The 21,010-nt window shown below is 38.5% G+C and overlaps 1 protein-coding gene across 1 annotated transcript; it reads left to right on the plus strand.

Moving 5' to 3' along the window:
- Window positions 1–778: 778 nt before the first annotated feature.
- Window positions 779–18,072, plus strand: lrig2 (leucine-rich repeats and immunoglobulin-like domains 2). Its single transcript, XM_082532584.1, has 18 exons — window positions 779–1,458; window positions 1,812–1,886; window positions 2,260–2,394; window positions 2,765–2,908; window positions 4,164–4,307; window positions 4,491–4,634; window positions 4,884–5,027; window positions 7,992–8,072; window positions 8,452–8,523; window positions 8,698–8,766; window positions 10,158–10,321; window positions 10,681–10,992; window positions 11,347–11,628; window positions 12,113–12,553; window positions 12,711–12,863; window positions 13,286–13,426; window positions 13,879–14,142; window positions 14,986–18,072. Exons 1-18 carry the CDS (start codon window positions 1,271–1,273, stop codon window positions 15,216–15,218), a joined length of 3,186 nt encoding a protein of 1,061 aa, XP_082388710.1. The 5' UTR covers window positions 779–1,270; the 3' UTR covers window positions 15,219–18,072.
- The last annotated feature ends 2,938 nt before the right edge of the window (window positions 18,073–21,010 follow it).

The raw sequence follows: 21,010 nt of genomic DNA on the forward strand, positions 1-21,010 counted from the left end.
TATTGCTGGGCTGTTGTATTATTTTTTGATAAAGCCCACTTTATTCTATTCTATTCTATTCTATTCTATTCTATTCTATTCTAATTGTCAAGTGTCAAATTCTATATTTAATGAATTTGTTAATTGAAATCTTATATAGCAGTTGATATAAAGATTGAAAACAAGGGAAAATTTACATACATAGGTTTCCAGTTTGCCATAATTTTGAATAAAATATACTCAGAATGCAACAGAAACATTTAGCAAATTTGCCCAAGTATGATGCTTATCTCACCGTGTGCATAAAGTAAAGCACTGAAGTTCACATTAAATTCTGAGCTAACCACATCCCCCACCCCACCCATTCAGTGTTTATTTATTCTAGAGGGAAGTATTCTAACACAATGGATAACACTAGAAATCACAGTTAATCTATTTAAAAATAAAGTATTAAGTTAAGATCACACAGTCCAAATCTTTTTATATACATAAACAATTAAAAATATCAATGAGTGCATTTAGGCAACCAAACAACTTTCATATATCATCAATTATAACGATAGATTATATATTCACAAATCACACTGGTGCTGCTTTTTGTCTTTGTAGTGGAGTATAAATATGTAAAGCAGTCATTGTAGGATCTGGAATACTATTTCATACTTCAATAGTTCTTAAAAACTTTTTTCCTGCAAACAGTGTCGGACAAAAACACGATCCAATCAAAACGACGCAAATGGTTGACAAGCAAAATCACGGACCAATAGAATAACTGTAAACATGCTGTAGAGGGGCGGGATTAGGGTATCCTGTGTCATCAACTCACGGGGCTTTGTTGTTCTTTCGGGATGGAAAGACGGGACAAAATTTCTTTAATTCTTTGTAAACAGTCTGAGTTAAACGCCCGTAACATTTCATTTGGATCAGTATAATCAAAAGCGGTTATCGTACGGATTTGAACTGATCTCTTCTGGTGAAAAGTGGCGTGTTTGTGGGACCAACTCAGTTCAGCGGTGAGCTAGCTAACCTCTCCGGGAGGGTGTCCTGGCTGGAGCGGAAGGAATTCCAGCCACTGAAAGAAGAGCAGAAATCTCTGCTGGGATGCCCCGCTTAAGTTGGAAAAAACTGCATTTTACGATTCCACCTGGAATCGTGACGATATAAATCTTAAATATGTGCTTGCTTGAATGGTCGTAAACTACAAAAACAACTCTGTGGTTTTATAAGTGTTAAGTTAACGTGCCAGTTCTAGCTAGCCACGTAGCTAACTCTCAGTGGGAAGGCATTTAAAATGGCGGAAGGCTGGCCCATTCCTTCGGCCCTTATCTTCATGCTGCTAAGTTTGGGTGCCTGGGCCAGTGAGACTTGTCCTGCTCCTTGCTCGTGTTATAAAACAGAGGATGAGGTTCATATTCTGGACTGCAACAGAAGAAGGCTGTCGATGGCTCCAGTGGAAGTCCCAGATGGGATAACCCAAGTGTAAGTACACATCTGGATGAACATAACTGAAGTTAGCAGAGCTAGTCCTTTACTGAACCGCTGCACTGATTGGTTGCTCAATAAAAGATTGGATAGTAATATAGAGATACAACCAATTTGAATACATTTTAACCACTTAACCAACACCTTTGAGTATTTTAAGGATAGGTAAGATTATTTTTGGAAATATACTCGTTGTTTGTAACTTTTGTTTTGTCATGAAGAAAAGTGTGATATATAAACCTCTGCTCACAGTTTATAAGGGACATCAGAGTAAATTTGTTTAAAATCTCAGTTATGTATGGCTATTTGACTGATGCAACTTTTTCATTTTTGTTTAAATTTGATTTCAGTACTTTGAATCACAATGAGCTGACTGTTTTTCCCTATCTTGGCGATGTCTCCTCAAACATCACAGGACTTTCTTTGTAAGTACAAAATCCTCTTCAGGGTTTGTTTTCAGTTATGGTTTTTTTGGTCTTTTCTATCAGCACTCAAACTAATTATTAAAATATTCCTTGAATTCTTCTGCACATTTAAACACTTTGTAAAAAAAATATTTGTACAGTATTTAATGTTGGCTGAATTTTTATGCTTTGTTGGATGTTAGATTAAAACATATTTATACAAAAACAGTGGAAGACACCACCAGAGTCAGTCTTTTGTTATTCCCCCCCCCCCCCCCCCCCCCCCCCCCCCCATTCTTTCACCATGTTAATAATATTTTAATTAGACTAAGAATGCTTTAGTAAGCATTGACATCATTAAAACTAATACCTTTTTATATTTGATATATTTCAGAGTCCACAATCGGATCACTGAGCTGTCAATGCTTCACCTACAACCATATGTTTCCCTGGAGACACTGGACTTTACATCCAATTCCATCTCTGAGCTCAAAGTTGGATCCTTTCCATCTATGCAGCTGAAATATCTGTAAGTCAAAGTCATCTTTATTATCAGTACTAGGACAGTGTGTGAGACATGCAGTGTTAAAATATGGTTTAACTCTACATTGACTTGCTTGTATGACCGTGAATAAGTTTGCAATTGGAAACATTCTGTGTAATACAACAGTAAGAAGATATTCATAGTATTGGAGGAAACACATTAGAGCAAAGCGTCACATGCTCTTACGAGAGTACTGAAAACACCTTGTTTTGTTCAGTTTGGCCTAGAAAGCATTTTATTGCAAAGCAACCATTTTTGTAAATATTTACTTCACACAGTATGCGTAACTACAAAGGAAGAATGATTCCTTCTGCTAAATTTGGTAGTAATGTTTTTTCTTTTTTTTATCTCATAGTAATTTAAGCAACAACAAGATCAGCGTCCTGGAGCCTGGCTGCTTTGAAAACATCTCCAGCTCCCTGTTGGTGCTGAGGCTGAACAGGAACAGATTGACTGTGCTTCCATCCAAAGTCTTCAAACTTCCACAACTTCAGTTCCTGTAAGTATAATAAAATGCTGTAACATTATCACTCAATTGGTGAATTTTAATTTATATAACAGATGCTCTTATTTTACTCAGTTTTGCGCAGTTTTACAGTTAGGTTTGTAAGTTATTGGACATTGAAACTTTAAAAAGAAAGATTGCTTCTGTACACAACCGTGGATTTTCAAGTTAAACAATTAAGACAGAATTGAAGCTTTAACACACATCGTGCCCTATTTACAGAGGATAAAAAATAATTGGACCGTTGCCTGACAGTTCCATGGGCAGGTTTGGCCTTCTTCCTCATTATTTAATGACAAATTAAGCTGATAGAAAGATAGAATTGTTTCCAAGAGTGTAACTTGCATTTGGCTGCTTTTCCCAGAAAATCTAAATATGAAGTCCAAAGAGATATTGATGCAAGTAACGGGGGGGGGGTGGAAAAACCACAATAAACCAATTTGAGAAAAAGAGCCAAAATTTTATGCTTGGCCAAATCGACGATCTGGTACATTCTTTAAATGAAGGAATGAACCATTCAGCTCCAAAAGACCTAAAGGCTTGGATGACCACAAAAGTGAGTGATTACACAGTTCTTCCCTTGGTTACATAAAACTCTTTTACAACATCTAGCGTAGTAAAGAGCAATCTTGAGGGGATAGGTGTTTCATTGCTAATGCCTACAGTTAATAGATGCCTTTATGGATGTGAATACATCATGTCAGTCACCTGTTCTGAAACTAACAGAGCATACCTTTCAGTTACTGAACACAAAACCTAATTTAGAAAGACCCAGACACAAGTAGCAACTGAATGCAGCTGCAGCAAACATTTGGCAGAACATCTTAAAGTTCGAAACACAGCATTTGGTGGTGTTTGTGCATTTCAGATTTCAGGCAGTCTTTGTCTGCAAATTGTTTTCAACAAAGCAGTAAAAACAATCCTTATGTAAAATTATGTTAGTTTGTCCAATTATTTCTAAGCCTCTGAAAAAGCCACACTACGTATAAAAATGGTCATAAATCTTAAACAGTTAATGCAAAACATTTCTAAAACCTTTGTAATTAAAAGCCTGCAAGTCTTGAATCATATCTTGATTTGTATAATTTTTAAAACCACTGGATTTAAAATCGAGCAATGTGGTGTTGTACAGAGGCAAAATTCCAAAAACCTATGGATCCAAATGTTCCTATTCGAGAAGCTCTGTTGTGTGAGTTTGTTTATGTATAAAAACACTTGGTTAAAGAAAATGGATTCTTTGTGTTTGTAGTGAACTGAAGCGGAACAAGATCAAAATTGTTGACAGCCTTACATTCAAGGGGATGGACTCCTTGAAATCACTGAAGATGCAGAGGAATGGCATCACTAAGCTCATGGATGGAGCCTTTTTTGGACTGAACAACATTGAAGAATTGTGAGTGCAATCTTTTGGACTTTGGCAATATATTTAGCAAAAAATGTGCAGCACCTATGAAAAAATCTTGCTGAAAAAAAATCTTCCATAAAATGTTCTCACCTATGGTTCCCCCTGCAGATATGTTAAAGCAATAAATTGATTTAATACAGTTATTTTTGTCAATAATGTCGCCCCCCCCAGGGAGCTAGAGCACAACAACCTAACAGAGGTTAACAAAGGTTGGCTGTATGGCTTGCGCATGCTGCGTATCCTGCGGGTCAGCCAGAATGCTGTTGGCATCATTGGACCAGACGCCTGGGAGTTTTGCCAAAAGCTTGAGGAACTGTGAGTCTGTTTGCTTCGTTGCTACAATCCCAATGTAGCTAAGAGTACTTGGAGCAGTTACTGTTATCTTGCTGCACTGTGTTTGTCTGGGCTGGTTCAGTGAGGTCTAGCTTCTACCTAATGCACCATATATGGTGTTTTTGTGAAAACAGCTCATTTCATCCTTAAATGTGGACTAATATTACCATACAGAACATAGGGAAATTGTTTTTAGTTAATGTTTGTCATATTTGTGGTTTCTTTGAACAGAGACTTGTCTGGCAATCATCTGACTAGACTTGAGGAGACAGCTTTTAAAGGTTTAGATTTCCTGGAGAGCCTGAACCTGGGAGAAAACTCTATCAGCCATTTGGGAGAGGGAGTGTTCAGTGGCCTGTCAAGTCTGCGCACCCTGTAAGTGCAATGCCCGAATCTGTCTGCAGTATGTGTTTATTATTTGTGGTTAGAAGTTTAATGAATCTCTGTAAACGAATTAACTCAAGTCCTGTTGGCTCTGCATTCTCATTGAAGGCTTCTTGCAAAAGTAGGTCTGCACTTGTTTCTTTCTACATTTGTAGTTTTAGTTTTTTGTTCTTGAATTCTTTCCAAGTAGTTCAGAGAAAACTGTAGAAAGTACCACTATTTCAAGTCCCCATCTTATTGTAGTGCCATGCAAATCTTTTGTTGTCAATGGTGTACATTTAGATTTAGATTAAACCACTCTGTGTGTGTTTTCCATAGATGTATGTTTTTCCGGCTTTGTGTTCTTTGTCCTGAAATTTACTTACACACAATTGTGATTCTTTTTTTTTTCTTCTTCTTTTTTTAATTAGTTAAAATGTGAAAAATCTACGTGAGGTGTGTGCATCTCCACCCAGATAGTAAAAGTTTCAGGTTTACAGTGTTTTTGTCAGTAGCCTCTCAACATTCATGTTGGAGAGGCTTCACTGTCAGAAGCACTTGTTGGTTGATCTAGACCACATGTTGGCAACCTTCAATATCAAAAGGGCCATATTAGGCCCTTCCACCAAACAATGGGAGAAAAAGAGCTGCGCATGGGGCTGATGGGGTATTGAGGGGGACTAATGTAATTGGGAGAAGATAAATAAGTACATATAGTGTATGTATTAATAGGGTTGGGGTTAGCTCTAATCCTAAACTGCAGCTTTTCAAAGAGTATCTTTTGGGGTTGGACAGTGAAGTGACTGGAGAAAAAGGTAGCAGGAAAGATTTTGGTATGAAGATGGTTAGCAGCAGGGAGATTCTCCTTGGTCTCATCTGTTGTTGTATCATGATGTTCTGGTATTGAGTCAGGCAATTTCATCTTCACCACTTTAATGTAAGGGCTGGGCAAGGTTACTGTACTGGAATTCCTGGATAGCACCACTGTTTTGACTGCCGTTAAAGTAGGGCTGCTCAATTAATCGAATTTTAATCACGATTACGATCTGGGCTTTCAATGATCATTAAAAATGACTGAGCCGATTATTAGCCCCTCCCTCATTTATCCGCGACACCTTATAAACCGGTCCGTGGCGCAAAAAAGGTTGGAGACCGCTGATTAAGAGGACCCGAGGGAAGCTTGGAAAGCTAAGCAGAAGTTATTTGGAGAGGAGAGTGACTGCCGTTGGTTGAAAAGAGAGGTAAAAAAAAAAACTTCATTGGTTTTGCACACTATTTTATATTATTTTTTTAAAGTCATTGTTAACCCTTTAAAGCCGGTCAGAGCAGCACGCTCAGTTTTGTGTAACTATTTTTAAATCCCTGTAGAACCTGAACCGTGTAAGCTAGCTCAATAATTTGTTTTGCATATGAAACCGGAGGAGTTGTACTTACATCTTATGCCATCAGCTTGTCCTCGGTCAGGGTTTCCTTCCACATAAAGCTTTGCAAAAATTGCATAAAAAGTGCTTGCAGCAACAAAAACATAATATTCGAGAAACACGCTTTGCCGATCCGATCAGCTGTTTGTAACACTTCCCACAGTGAAACAGATGTCAGCGCGAACTATCGCATGTCCGCCATTTCCTGGCCGAAAGTGACATCATTTTCGCGGAAATGTAGTTTTTTTTACTTGTAGGCCTTAAAAGCCTATACTGGTCATGTTTGACTTTTCTGAATAGTTGCTGGGATGCTTAGAACTCGAATTGCGCTGCTGGAAATAGTTTATTTTGATGCACATGCTGTTTTCTTTGCAAATTTGCATCATAGGATTGTTTTTTTGTTTTTCCTGCAGTATATAAAAACTGTATCTCCAAAATAAAACTATGAAGACACTCAAAATAAATTTCCTGTTGTTGTAAACTATTTTTTGCAACTTTTTTTGTATTTAAAGTTTTGAGGGATAAACCTCTTAAATTTCTCCAAGTAGAAATATATGTAAAAAAACCAAAAATGATTTTCAATTTTTTTGTAGTTTATTGCACTTTTTTGCAATTAATGTAATTAATGGACTTAATGCATACATATTATTAAAATATGGGCTATAACAGTTGCATAGCAACTTGAAATGCTCCCACAAATGGCACTACAACATGTAAAAAAATAATATAAGCTCTGGCGGACTTGGTTCTATAGTAGGTCTTAAAGGGTTAAATAAATATCGTCAAATAATCGAGATTTCAATTTCAGTGAAAATAATCGTGATTATCATTTTTGCCATAATTGAGCAGCCCCTACTTGCTTTACAAGTGGATTATTTGACACAGTCTAACACGGTTGTTGTTGTTGTTGTTGCTGCTGATCTCGAGCTAGGACATGTTAATGAGAGTTTTTCGGGTTTGCTTGTTTGTTTTAAAGTAAGGGCTGTATTTTAGGTTTAAAACCAAAGCTATTAAAATTCTGATTAGCAAAATATCAGCCCAATTAATCGAGTATATCTTCTTCATCCACAGTTTATCTGTGAGAAAGTTATGAACTCATTATTTGCTGCACAGAGCTCTCTTTAAGCCAGTGAACTACAATGACAAAGGGGTTGCATTTGGGATTTTGACCATCTCGGGATCTTTCATGGGAGAGGGGAACTGGTGAGTGCAGAACTTCTTTCAGAGGTAGCCAGGCATGAGGAAAGAGAAACAAAAGAGCCCATGACCCATCCTGTAAACACAAGGCCTCCCTGGACTTGCAGTGGACCCATGAACTGTCTCAGTGCTAAACAGAGCCAATTATTTCCCCTCATCACAGCGGCAGGAGCAGCAAGCTGTGACATAGTGTGGAAGTATGGTGTCTCAGATTGTTAGTCTTCTAACGAAGAGTCACTGCTGCTGGCAACCCCAGTGGTGGTAATGTGTGCTCTTTGTTCTTTGCAGGAGAAGCCTTTAGATGTTCAGCCTGTGTGTACTGTGTTTAATATCTAATATGAGTCTCTTTGCTTTTCAGAGATATCCGTAATAATGAAATCTCCTGGGCCATTGAAGACTCCATTGGTGTATTTGATGGCATGAAGAAGCTAAACACTCTGTGAGGGCATGATATGAATTTTAAAAATTGTATTTTTATATATAGTATGCAAGTTTGTAAAATGTTTTTGTATTTAGAGAAATAGAGCTGGTTTATGTTAAGATACTTTACAGTGCATCAAACAAATGGCTGCACAAATTTTCAGAAAGGTTAAATTATATTGTAATGTTTAATATACTACAGATCTGTTTTTAACACATTTGATTTATTTAGTTCTCCAATTTATTTCAATTTGCAGTGTAATTTGTTTCAGATGTTATAGCAGCCTTCACAAAAGCTGCTGGAGCAGTGACTTGTTTTTGTAATAAAGGATGGCCTAGGAGCAGGCTAGTTTGAACTGTTCACTTGGCCTCGTGTGAAATATCTTTATTTTTTCCAGAATCCTACAACAGAACAAAATCAAATCCATCACAAAGAAAGCGTTTGAAGGCCTGGAAGAGCTCGAGCACTTGTGAGTAAAGCCCTTATCTAATACTTTTTAGCCATGCAGTCATTTTGATATCTATTATTAAATGTTTAAACATAGCAGAAAGGTTTATTTTCCTGTTGTTGCGTTACACTTCTGACAAAAATGTCAATTTGGTCAAACTGGTGTGTTTAATCCATATTTGTGTCCCATCTTTAGGGACCTCAGCAAGAATGGTATCATGTCGATACACCCAGAGGCGATGTCTCATATGAAGCTGAAAGTGTTGTAAGTAAAACAAAACCAAACACAGAAATATCCTACAGCTCTCATGCGCATGTATTAGCTGGTATTTTCCTGTGTTAATGTTTGTTAGTCTGATTTATTGTTATTGACCTCATTAAAAAGGAATTACAATGATTAAGAAACACTGCAGGGGCAGTGATTTACATTTTAAATTGGCGTCACTGAAGCTTTTAAACAGGGAGTCATTGTTGATCCACCATAGCAATTTTAATTTTGTTGCCCCATTTAAAATCTTTATTTATTTATTTGGTTGGTGAAATTTAAGGCTAAATATATTTACTGGGTTTATATCTCCAAAAGTTGATTCTGTTCATCCGGACGTAGTGTTTTGTGGGAGAAACGTTTCGTCACTCATCCAAGTGACTTCTTCAGTCTCAGCTGACTGCAGCGTGTTTTGGGGTTTAAAAGCCACAGAGACCCGGTGTTTAGAAAAAATGCGTCTCAACTGCTCCGATACTCCTGACACATACGTCCAGATGAACAGAATCAACTTTTGGAGATTTACTTTCCTGGATGATTGAGAATGCATCAAGATACTGGGTTTATACTTTTTATTTATTTATTTTTTTTATTCGCAGTTGGCCAAGCAAAGACTTCTGATTTAGTTTTTGAGTTGCAGCAGCCTTTACTTAGTTGGGACAGCTGTCTCCTGTGTGCGAGGAAAGGGAGCGGAAATGCAAAGTCTCTCACTGTTTTGAGCTTTTGATCAACCCATCTTAGGAGTGTCTCTCAAGCAGTGGCTGGCTAAATGCCCCAGCTGCTGTCAAACTGACAGTACTCATATCCTCTTGTTAGTAATTAGTGTGCTACCTTAATAGAATTTAACAGTATCTGCTTTGCAAGCGGATAAAGTGGCTTGGTTTGATAACTTGACTAGAAGAAGATGGCAGCATTCCTCTAATTAAAATGTATTTTTGTACAAAAAAAATAGAGCGCAGTTCTGGAGGCTTTTTATAGCCTTGAATCCAATTTCATGCCACAATTTCGATCCTTTTGCCATGGTCCAGCTGACAGGTTGACTAAAAGGCTTTATAAACAGATTTAGATGTTCACCAATAACAATTCCCTGTGTGTTTCACAGGAATATAGCTTTATTTGGAAGCTATATAAGCTTTATTTAGATATCTGTAAATGGCTCACTTTAAATTATTTAAGATTAAATCTTCTTTTCAAGTTAGTATGTGGAGGTTTCTTTTCTAAAAGAATAAATTCTATTAACTCTCTGAAGAGTGAGTTCAGATGAATCCCTGAAATCCCAGATTAATTTTCCCTTTATTTCCAGTGGTTCAATCTCATACTTCATTAGTAGAATCATTCCGTCTTATATTACTATGAGTCATCTCATGTTTCCCAAATTACTCCTCTATTCTCAGTGTCCTGAACACAAGCAACCTGCTGTGTGACTGTCACATGCAGTGGCTGGGTCCTTGGTTGACAGACAGCCAGTTCCAGCAGTCTGTCACTGCTATCTGTGCCCATCCTGTGAATCTGCTCGGTCGCAATGTCCTGTCCATCAGCCCGGAAGAGTTTGTTTGTGGTCAGTCTTTTTTTCTTGTTTTAATTATTCCCAGCCTGCCATTATAGATTCTGTTGAATAAGCACAAAACATATAAAACAATGTTTATTGGTATATGGAAGAAAAGACTAAAATTAATATTTATTTTGGATGTTTTGAGAGTGTCCAGCGGATTATTTCACTTAAAAAGATCCAAAATACGTGAAAAGTTGTTTTGTTTTTTAACTTGTCATTTTTTGAAAAGCTGTATTTGTTTTTTTGTTTTTTGATACTGTGTTGCATTCTGGTGGAGCTTAAAATCTTATATATATATTTCAGTTAGAAAAATGTTTCTTTTATTTCCTTTGTTTTTATTTTCCCAAACACATGTGCCTACACAGATGATTTCCCCAAGCCTCAGATCACAACTCACCCAGAGACGTCTGTTGCACTGCGGGGAAACAATGTGACTCTGAGCTGCATTGCGTCCAGCAGCAGTGATTCACCAATGACCACAGCCTGGCGGAAGGATGGGGAGGTGCTGTATGATGCAGAAGTGGAAAATTATGCCCGGTACCAAGAGGGAGAGCTGATCTATACCACTGTGCTTCACCTCCTCAATGTGAACTTCACCGATGAGGGGCGTTACCAGTGTGTGGTCTCCAATCACTTTGGTTCCAATTACTCCAACAGGGCCAAGCTTACTGTCAATGGTGAGGATGTGTTATCTCTTTAAATGAACGTGATCAGTGATTGCCAGTTCTTTTTTGGTTTGTTTGTTTTTTGGGAGGTTTTTGCGTCTTGTTCACTTACCCTGTTTAGGCTTTGGGTTGCTGGTTTTGCCAATTCACTGCAATATATCTGCATGAAGTTGATACTTGTATATAGTTTATTTGTTAAGTAGTATTGCTACCCATTTGACAGTACAGTAACTGGGGAAAAAATTAAATAAGAGAGAGGTACCCTAAGGTTTTATCTCGTTTTCATACATATATGGTATATATCAGTATTTGTTTCTGTCTGTACCATTGTATTCCACCCTTGACTTTCTATTTTCTGTCTTTCAGAGATGCCTTCCTTTCTTAAGACCCCCATGGATCTGACAATCCGGACTGGGACTACGGCCAGGCTGGAGTGTGCTGCTGAAGGCCATCCATCACCACAGATTGCTTGGCAGAAAGATGGAGGCACTGACTTCCCTGCTGCCCGAGAGCGCAGGATGCATGTGATGCCTGACGATGACGTCTTTTTCATTGCTAAAGTGAAAACAGAAGACATGGGAGTGTATAGCTGTACCGCTCAGAATGCTGCTGGCAGCCTGTCGGCAAATGCTACTCTGACTGTTCTGGGTGAGTCAGCCATCTGATTAACTGAGTTTTTTTTTGTTTTTTTTTATCTACTGGAGTCATTTCAGATAACTCACTACTCCAATTGGCCGCTCATTTATGTCTGTTGCTCATTACAAGCTCTTGTTTATGTGTTGCCGCCCTGCCAGTTTTAACTAATGATGACGTAAAAGCAAAAATTCCACATGGCCTTGTTATAACACGACCATGTGGAATATTTAAAGGAGACTGCCTGGCGCATATCCGAAATCAAATATAGTATTATATTTCTTAATTAATGTACTTGCAAAATGTGACTTGAGCTACTTGCAGGAGTATATAATGACTGACTGTCCAATTGGCGGAGTTTGTGATTAATCATTAAATATTAGTGCTGGAGAAAAATTGTTTAAAAAATAGCACACATCCATCTAAACTGGCCACGGATGACTTAAATCAAAAATGAGTTCATCCTCTTCTTTTTTTTTTTTTCCCTTTTCCTCTGCAGAAACCCCATCCTTCATGCGGCCACTGGAAGACAGAACAGTGGCCCGGGGTGAAACTGCTGTGCTTCAGTGTATAGCTGGAGGCAGCCCTGCTCCTCGTCTCAACTGGACCAAAGATGATGGGCCTTTGGTCCTAACAGAGCGCCACTTCTTTGCTGCAGCCAATCAACTTCTTATCATTGTTGATGCTGGTCCAGCTGATGCTGGGAAATACACCTGCATCATGTCTAATACTTTGGGTACAGAGCGTGGCCACATATACCTGAGCGTCTCGCCATCACCAAATTGCGATACAGGCACAGTGTATGACCAGGATGCCTGGACCACTGTGGGCATCGTGGTGATTGTGGTGGTGTGCTGTGTGGTTGGTACTTCGTTGGTCTGGGTCATTGTAATCTATCACATGCGTAGGAAAAGTGAGGACTACAGTATTACCAACACAGGTAAGTAGTTTGGACACACAGCCATCTGTCCTGTAACATAAATGTGCCTTATTGAAAGCTTTATCCAGAAAAGATGGCTGCTTGTAAACTGAAATGTTTCCGTGGACACTTTGTTTTGAAGTCATGACATAGAACTGAAAATATGTTTCCGTTACAGATGAGATGAATTTGCCAGCAGATATTCCCAGCTACCTATCCTCTCAGGGTACTTTGTCTGAGCCTCAGGAGGGTTACAGTAATTCTGAGGCTGGGAGCCACCAGCAGCTCATGCCTCCCCTCTCTAATGGATATGTCCATAAGGGCACGGACGGTGGGTTACCTGCCCTTTGAGTTTGAAACAGAAAACAATAGTTCCCTTCTGCATCTACAAACCAAACTAGATATTTCAGTAGTATCCTGTCAGTATTTATGAAGGATTTTTCTTGTGCTTTAATGTAAACTTTAAGTGACATGAACCATTTCTTTTAATGTTAGTGGTCTGTTGAAAATTAGTCAGCAGTCTAGTTTAAAGTCTGAGGGTATGTCAACATTGTGATCACAAGACTGCAGAGTCTTGTAAACAAGTCAGTGCTGAGATGACAAAAACAGAAACTTCCCATTTTATAATGTACCTTTTAAGGGTTCGGTTGTTCGGGAAATTCCAGTGTCTCTTAGGTTCCTATTCCTTCATTTATGTTTTGGATCAGCTCCCCGCTGAAATAAAACTGTAACTAATTATCATGTTGCTCCCAGGTGTGTGTTATGGAGACACAGGCAGTGAGGTGGAAACTGAAGGGAACAGCATGCTGCACTGCAGGGTTGGCTCGCTGTTTACTGGCCGTAGCAGTTTCCACCCCGGGGAGCCTCGTGAGGGACTAGCTGGAGTCCCCCCAGGTGAGTGTCATTAACACAAGTGTTTGGGCTTGCTGCCTCACCAGCAACGGCCTTGGCTATAGGTATTATATTTCTGCACTGACTCTTAAAGCAATTAATTGATTTAACAAATTTGTGTTCTGTAGTTATTGTTTTAATGCCATCAACAGCTAAGCCAACCAACCAAAATATTGAAATACAGCTAAACCTAAATATACATAATCTTTAAATGTGTACTGGTTTGTATGCAGACTGTTTTAAAATGTAAAATTCTGTTCCAGGTCTTGTCTATAAAAAAACAAAAAGAACTTCAGAGTTCTTTTCAAACTGTGGAACCATATAATCCACCTTTCATAATAGTTTTGCATAAAATGTATGGTCATAGTAGTTTTGAGAAGAATCTTAAGTACACAGATTATTGTATGGTATGACACCAGTCATGTGCTTATGTAATATTTGTTCTTTGTTGCCAGGCGGTGCAGGTCCTCTAGTCATTTGCTCTGACTGCTATGACAATGCCAACATCTACTCTCGCACGCGGGAATACTGTCCCTATGCTTATCTGGGGGAGGATGATCCACTGGACAAGACTGTGCCAGGTCTGAAGGAGAACCTCAGTGAGCATGCCCAGCATGAGGACGCAGCTCTGAATAGCCTCACTAGCAATCAGGACTCTTCTGTCTTTTTCACCTCACATGATAAAAGACTAAGCAGCCACACTCCTCCAGAGCACTATGGTGAGAGTTGTAAACAAAAATTTCAGTTCTACTTTTTAAATCAATATGTTTACATCCTAAGTTTATTGCAAACTACCAAGCCCTTCCCACTGAGGCAAAATTTTGAAACTTTCCACTCTGACATCTAGTACCTTCTTCAGTGTTAACAACATATTATTTGTAGGCTCAAGGTTGTATTTTGCAGACATCTTTTTACACATAATGAACATTTCGGACATCAGTTCACAGTTCAATAAATTTGAGATTTTCCAGTGAACAGGTAAAAAAATACTGGAACACATCTGAGTTGAGTTTGTAAATGTGGCATCTCATCATTAAAACTGCATGATTCTGAAAGTTATAAGCTAAAACTGATTGTGGAAAAAGTTACTTTGTTAAAGCATAACAACATCTAACTACACATTTAGTAATATGAATATAATATTTGAAAATAAAAAGCCTTGGGCCTTGGGTACTAACAATGAAGGTCGAGGTCAAATGCTTAGCCAACCAAGGTACCAAGGCCCAGTATTTTGTTTTGAAGTTTGAAGACGATTCATAAAAATTGGGCAATATAAAGTTTTTACTGATTTTTCACATTTGGTGTAACCTTGACGTTGAAATCTTGATAATGTTATTGGTATTTAAAATCACACAAAACCTGAAATTATATTTTGAAAACCCTTGATGCTAGATTTCTAAAAAAAAACAAAATAACAGAAGCGATTAAATACTTCCTTCGGGGGAGAATGATTTTAAATTCTTCTTGAACTTAACAGTTCTTTAAGGTAAGACAAGCCAATGCAAATAGCACTGAATGGCACTATTGTTGTAAACAGCTATTGTTGTTGAATGTCTTTGCAGATTCACTTAGCAGGTCTTTCTGGAGAGAAGCAGAAAATCTATCTTCGAAGCCACCGCCTGGAGCATCCCAGATCCCAGTGACTGTACATAGGACGCCTCCTCTGACCTCTGCAACTGATGGAGCAGTAGAACAGAGTGAAGCAGAAGTGGGCTATTCACCCAGTCAATGCAACCAAGACCACAGAAGTGCCTCTAATAGGACTAACCCTCAGGAGCATCCAGCTCCCACATAGGGTTTTTCATTCTGGCCACATTCTGCCTCTGACACTTTGTTGCTGCAACCCCCCCATCTCACATTCACCCTTCACCCACTACCTCCAAAAAGACTCCTCATATTCTGCCAAAGATGCTCTCTTGTATGTTTACATTCCCCTTTAATCAAGAGGACATACTAGTGTGCTCCAGTGTGGAAAGACTTGCCACATCAGACCGGATATGTGGACAGGTGATTAAAGTGACCTCCTTTCTGACATCTCCACCTCTGCAAGACCTCTTTCCTCCCAGAGCCTCCACTCTCCTTTGTTCTCACCCAAGAGAAAACTATGAATGTATGCTTTAAGAGCCATGTCAGATGCTGCCATGAGAGAACACAGAGACACGGTCGAGTCCTCACAAGCTCTCGTCTGGCCCTGGTACTGTGAGACTAACATATGCTGTGCCAGTTGATGTCATGCTGGCAGTTTTGTCTCATTATTCCTGGTACAGACACCTGTTGGAGCAGCCTAGATGACTTGAGAAGAAGTCGCTAGAATACTGCCTCTCAAGCGGGAAAAATGGGGGTTAAAGAGGGGACAGTGGTAGTTCCCTGACCAGCAGTTTTTGATGGATAATATTGGAAAGACCCTTGAAGGCATACCTACATTCCCACAGCCATCCTGACTGACTCAAACTATGCTATGGTATCCATTTATGCAAATCCCAGAGACATGACATCAAAATATGGTGTATATTATGAATATATATGGATATATCATATATTATCAAAACTTAGTTTTTTTTCTTTATGTCAAACGCAGTTGATAATTCCATATTTTATGTCTTCGTAATGATGAGCAGTTTGAGGACAAAGGGTACAGTTGTTATTTTGGTGTGTTTGTTTTTATTTTGTTTTTTTGCACATGAGACAATCACAGTTTTGCTGTCGACCACTTTCAGTTATTGTCTAATGGATGGCCTTTTAAACAAGCATTCTCAGTAGCCTTGATCATGTGACATGATATTTTTCATGCTTTTTTTTGTTTGTTTAAATACAGTATGCACTGATTTGTTTTTCCTTTTCTCCTATGTTAACAGGCACTTAATTTAATGGTGGCAAAATTAATTATGCAGTGTGCATGACTTTTTTTTTTTTTTTTTTAACAAGTCGATTTATCATCATAGTTTATTCTCTCAAAGCTATTGTTCCTTCTATGAATATTATGTAACCCTAGGTTTCCACTTAGGACTGTGAACATGAGAATGTAATGTATTATTTTATACATGTATGTATGTGTACATAATACTAGTTATTAAATTCAATGTTCTAATAATCCATTTGCTGACAGGTTTGACGGATGAGCTGCAGTAGCTTTGAAAACATTAAGCTTATTTGTTTTAGGTTTCTGTTGTCCCACAGCTATTCTCAAAATCTTATGTTCCTTCAAGTAGCAAGATAACATTTTTCTTGATAATGGGGTGTTATTTTCTTAGAATTGAAAGACGGCACTCCCAACAGCTGCCTGGCCTCAGCAAGCTGTGCTCTTTCCAAATAAGAGCTATTGTTATTCTTTAGGTTTGCAAGCAAAAATGCCCCCGTTAAAAGAATGTCCTGTCCCATCAGTTTTGATCTAATGAGTTGTTCTTAAAGTCTTCTAGATTATTGCACTTTGAAGTTGTTCATCTATGATTGTTTCTGAGTGGTATTTACTCAGTATTATTCGAAAATTACACTTAGCTGCCAGTGTATTAGATAAACCTAGCAAAAATGAACTCATTCAAATAGTGTTATTTTGCCGTTTGCGTACCATTTTAATGAATTTAAAGTGTTTTTATTTAAATTTTATTAGCAACTGACTCAACTGTGCAGTCATTTTGTTGGGTGTAGTTAAATGTGTTTGTGCTCTATACCAATGTGAATAGAAACATTGCTTGTATACAGTCAAATTGACTTCTCCATAATGATTATACAGTTGAGTAAATACCTTACCAAAGTTTTCTTTTTTTTTTTTTTAAACCGAACAAGTCTAATGAATAAGGATTATCCTAACTGCATGAGTTTTTAGTTAGGTGCTCTAAATAAACTGGCAGCTGAGTGTATGTCATGTTCATATTTTTCTAGACCTTTTTTTTTTTTTTTTTTTTTTTGCATATAGTTGACCAACACACGTTTGAGAAATGGAGTATTCAAAGGTACTGAGTCGAGGCACAGAAAAAAATCACAAAGTAAAAAGTTCATCTACCATGCGCATTGTAATGTAGCTTGATGCTGTGTCTTCCATGTAATGTCAGAATATCTAATTTATGTGTCATCAGTAACTTCTCAAAAATGCATTGATTAATATTTTCCAAGAACTTCACCTCCTTGCTGGTACGTGCAGACATGAATTGTATTTTGTTTCCACTTTCTTCTACCTGCACATTCCTATAAATTCCTTTGAATAACATCAACTGTTATTGGCATCAACTTTCCCGGCCCCTCTGTATTTTTTCTATTTTTTCCACATTTCTTTTTTTCGGTGGTGGCACATTTGTGTGTCGATGTTCCCAGACCGTTGGTCAAAGTCAATTTCATGCCCCTCTTAAGCGATACAAAAATTTAAATGAAAACTCACTGCGATAAGTTATCCTAATGAAGCTACATATCTGGGAGGCTGAAATCAATTCAGTGTTCAATACGTTTCACCAACGCAGCCTAAAATAATGTGCATTTGTTTTGTTTTCTGAAATGCCCTTTATGACTTTATACCAAAGTTTAGCAGTAACTGCTCTGGCAATATCCAATGCTGCTTTTTGTTTTTTACCTTGTTTCCTGTACATTCTGTAAAGCATGTCTAAAAAGCCTTTTTGTTACATAGCCATTATTCAAACATTAAACATGAATTCTGATCATGTCTTTTGAATCTTTGTCTCCCTCTTTACTTAAAGTGGATTTTCTTTCTTAAGCTGTTGTTAAACATTTTCCAAAAAATCTTCGGATGCTCTCTGAAATGTAAATAAAAGCAACACACTGATTTGCACATACCTTAAACTGCATCTTCAATTTAATGCAACATCTCAAATGTAGTGTTGATTTTGGAGGAATTCTTTCATATGTTAGCAGATTGGACAAATTGGTCCATAACTTACTGACAATTTTTGATGTGAAACAAAAGAACCCTGGGATTTTGCCTTGTACATAAATAATAATGAAGACGGAAAGAGTCAGGATCAGTCTGTACAAAAAAATCATACATTCATACTGAATGGCTGTGACTTTAGAACACTAAAGTGGGACTGCATTAAATCACACTTTTAATAACAAAGACCACTACACAGGCTCAGGAACAAATTCAAATGGAACATCACATGATGACAAAATTTCATTTAAATGACTTTGTACATGGCATGGCTGTTAATGCCAGGCGGACTGGTCTGAGTATAAGTAGAAACTACAGATCCACTAAGATTTTCCTGCACAAACACGTGGTACTCGCAAGGTGTGTGTCAGTGAGCATGAATACCCAAAAGTTATTTACAGAGACCCAGGTTAAAGTGCTACCTTTATGGAAGTCTAATCAACTACATTTTCTCAACTGCCATGGTGATGCTACCACGGCCGAATTAGAATAACCAATTAAAAGTAAATGCAGAAACATTTTGACCAAGGCAAAACAAACAAGCAGAGAACGCAAAATCAACAGAGAAATGCACTACCCAAATCCCTCCCAGGTCACTTTCTCCTGGAGTATGATACTGTGGATGAACGATAACAGTGATAATGTTAGCTGCTACTCCTTCATGCCATCTTGTACGACAAGGCAGTTGATTTTATTCAATTTTGCTTTTTATCAGTTCATATTTCAAAAGCCATCTGTGTGGATATGTGAGTGCAATAGTGCACATGGCATAGGCAACTTTCACATTTGTGAAGGCACCACTAATGCTAGACTGTAAGGATTTCTTTTTATTGTTCATATATTCATACTTGAATTGCACCATAGGTTGCCCTCCATATGATCCCATCCTTTTCAGGAAAGATTGCTTATTTTAGCAAGATAATATCAAAGCACTTTCAGCACCTTTACAGTGGCACAGCTCAGGTTTTAAATTGATGGACTATGAAAGGAAAAATAAAACAAAGAACCGTTAAGTAGCTGAAATCCTATATAAATTAATAATAAAGGGAAAATGATTCAAAATGTAACTGCCATGGCAACTAATAATACTAATAAACTAATCAAATAATACTATAAATGAAAAATAAATAAAATGAAAAATAAATAACTTCAACTTCATTTTTTTTTTACATTGTCTGTGAGAGGAGATGATTATTTTTTTTTATCTACATTTAATATAGTGTTCAGGACTCTTTTGGAAATGGTTTATGTGAATTCATAATAATATGTGACATTGATTGTGATTTTTTTTTAATCTGACCCCATCAATTTAATTTTCAATGAAAACCACTTCAAGTAGTAGTTTCTACTGGTTGTTATGGTATTTTTCCTTACTCTGACAGTAGGCAACTTGGAAGAAAAATCTAATTATGTGCTAGAAGGATTTAATTTTGGTTACAAATAACTACAGCACAGCTGTCTTAGAAACGACATGATTTCTGGGCACACCATGGAACGATTTAGAAGGCCACGACATCTATAATCTGGATTTAGTCATGTCAAGCCAACACAAAGCCAGCTAATATGGGATTTTAAAAATGTTAGTTTGTCATAAGGCCTGACTTCAAGAAAAAGGCCTCTTTTTTTGTCCCCACCCGCATATATCTAGCAAAATCCCAGGAAACAGTGGAATTAAAATGGACAGTTCTTTATCCCTTTAAAGTGTAGAGGTTGTTTGGATTTCTGCTGCGCTCCCTGGTCCTGATCAAAGATGCTGTTAATCATCTCCTAGTAGCCGGTGAATTACTCAACACAATGTCCAGGGTGGCAACTGTGTATTTAAACACAGACTTGATGGATCATATCCAGAGAACAGAAACAACTACAGATTCATAAGTGCTACTGATGGTACAGTATGTTCCCATCTTCCAGTCATCCAGTTAATGAACTCTACTGACATCCTTACATGGCAGTAACATTTCACTGTCCTACTAGTCAACTTGACATATCCATGGGAATGGATGTCTGTATGTGTGTGCCTGTATGTCTGTGTCTATATGTCAGGTTGGGTATCAGACGCCACCTCTCTGGGGACATCTCAGGACCTCTAAGGTATCTCCCCCCACCACCACTTCCCCTGCCAGTGGCAGATGCTCTCAGACATCGGTGCGTTGGTGGTTCTTTGTGTCCGGGGGTGGGCGTCCAGGTACACACCGGCTCACTCCTTGGTGGCTGCTTATCGGGGCCTGGAGCCTGGGGCTCGCTCGGGCCGCTTCGGGGGTGGGGTGCCCTCAGCCTCTCGGCCTGGGGCTCGTTCACTCTGTCACAGCTGGCTGCCGGCAGAGCTCACGGGCATGTCACTGCAACCCCCCCGGCTTCTGCTCCGCGGCTGCTGAGTGACCCCTCATCTGGGACTCTCCTCAGCTCTTTCTGGGACAGTGGCGCGGCTGCCCCTCTGTTGGTCTTCCTTGGTCTCTTGTGTTCTGAGGGCCTCTGGATGTCTGGAGTTTTGATCTCCTCCATACCTGCTTCATGCCCTGGAGGACGGGGCTGTGGCCCCCCACACCCTCTAGAAGATCATTACATGAAGGAACCTTTTAAAACAAGCGTGTTCATGCTCACAGGTGTACAGACGGGTGATCACACCCACAAACTACACCCTTTTTGGCTCCTACCTCAAAGCACACTGTGCGCTGTCGAGCTTACGTGCTGCACAATAATGTTTAATATTT

The sequence above is a fragment of the Aulonocara stuartgranti genome (assembly GCF_965226115.1).
Source record: "Aulonocara stuartgranti genome assembly, chromosome: 5".
Lineage (NCBI taxonomy): Eukaryota > Metazoa > Chordata > Actinopteri > Cichliformes > Cichlidae > Aulonocara > Aulonocara stuartgranti.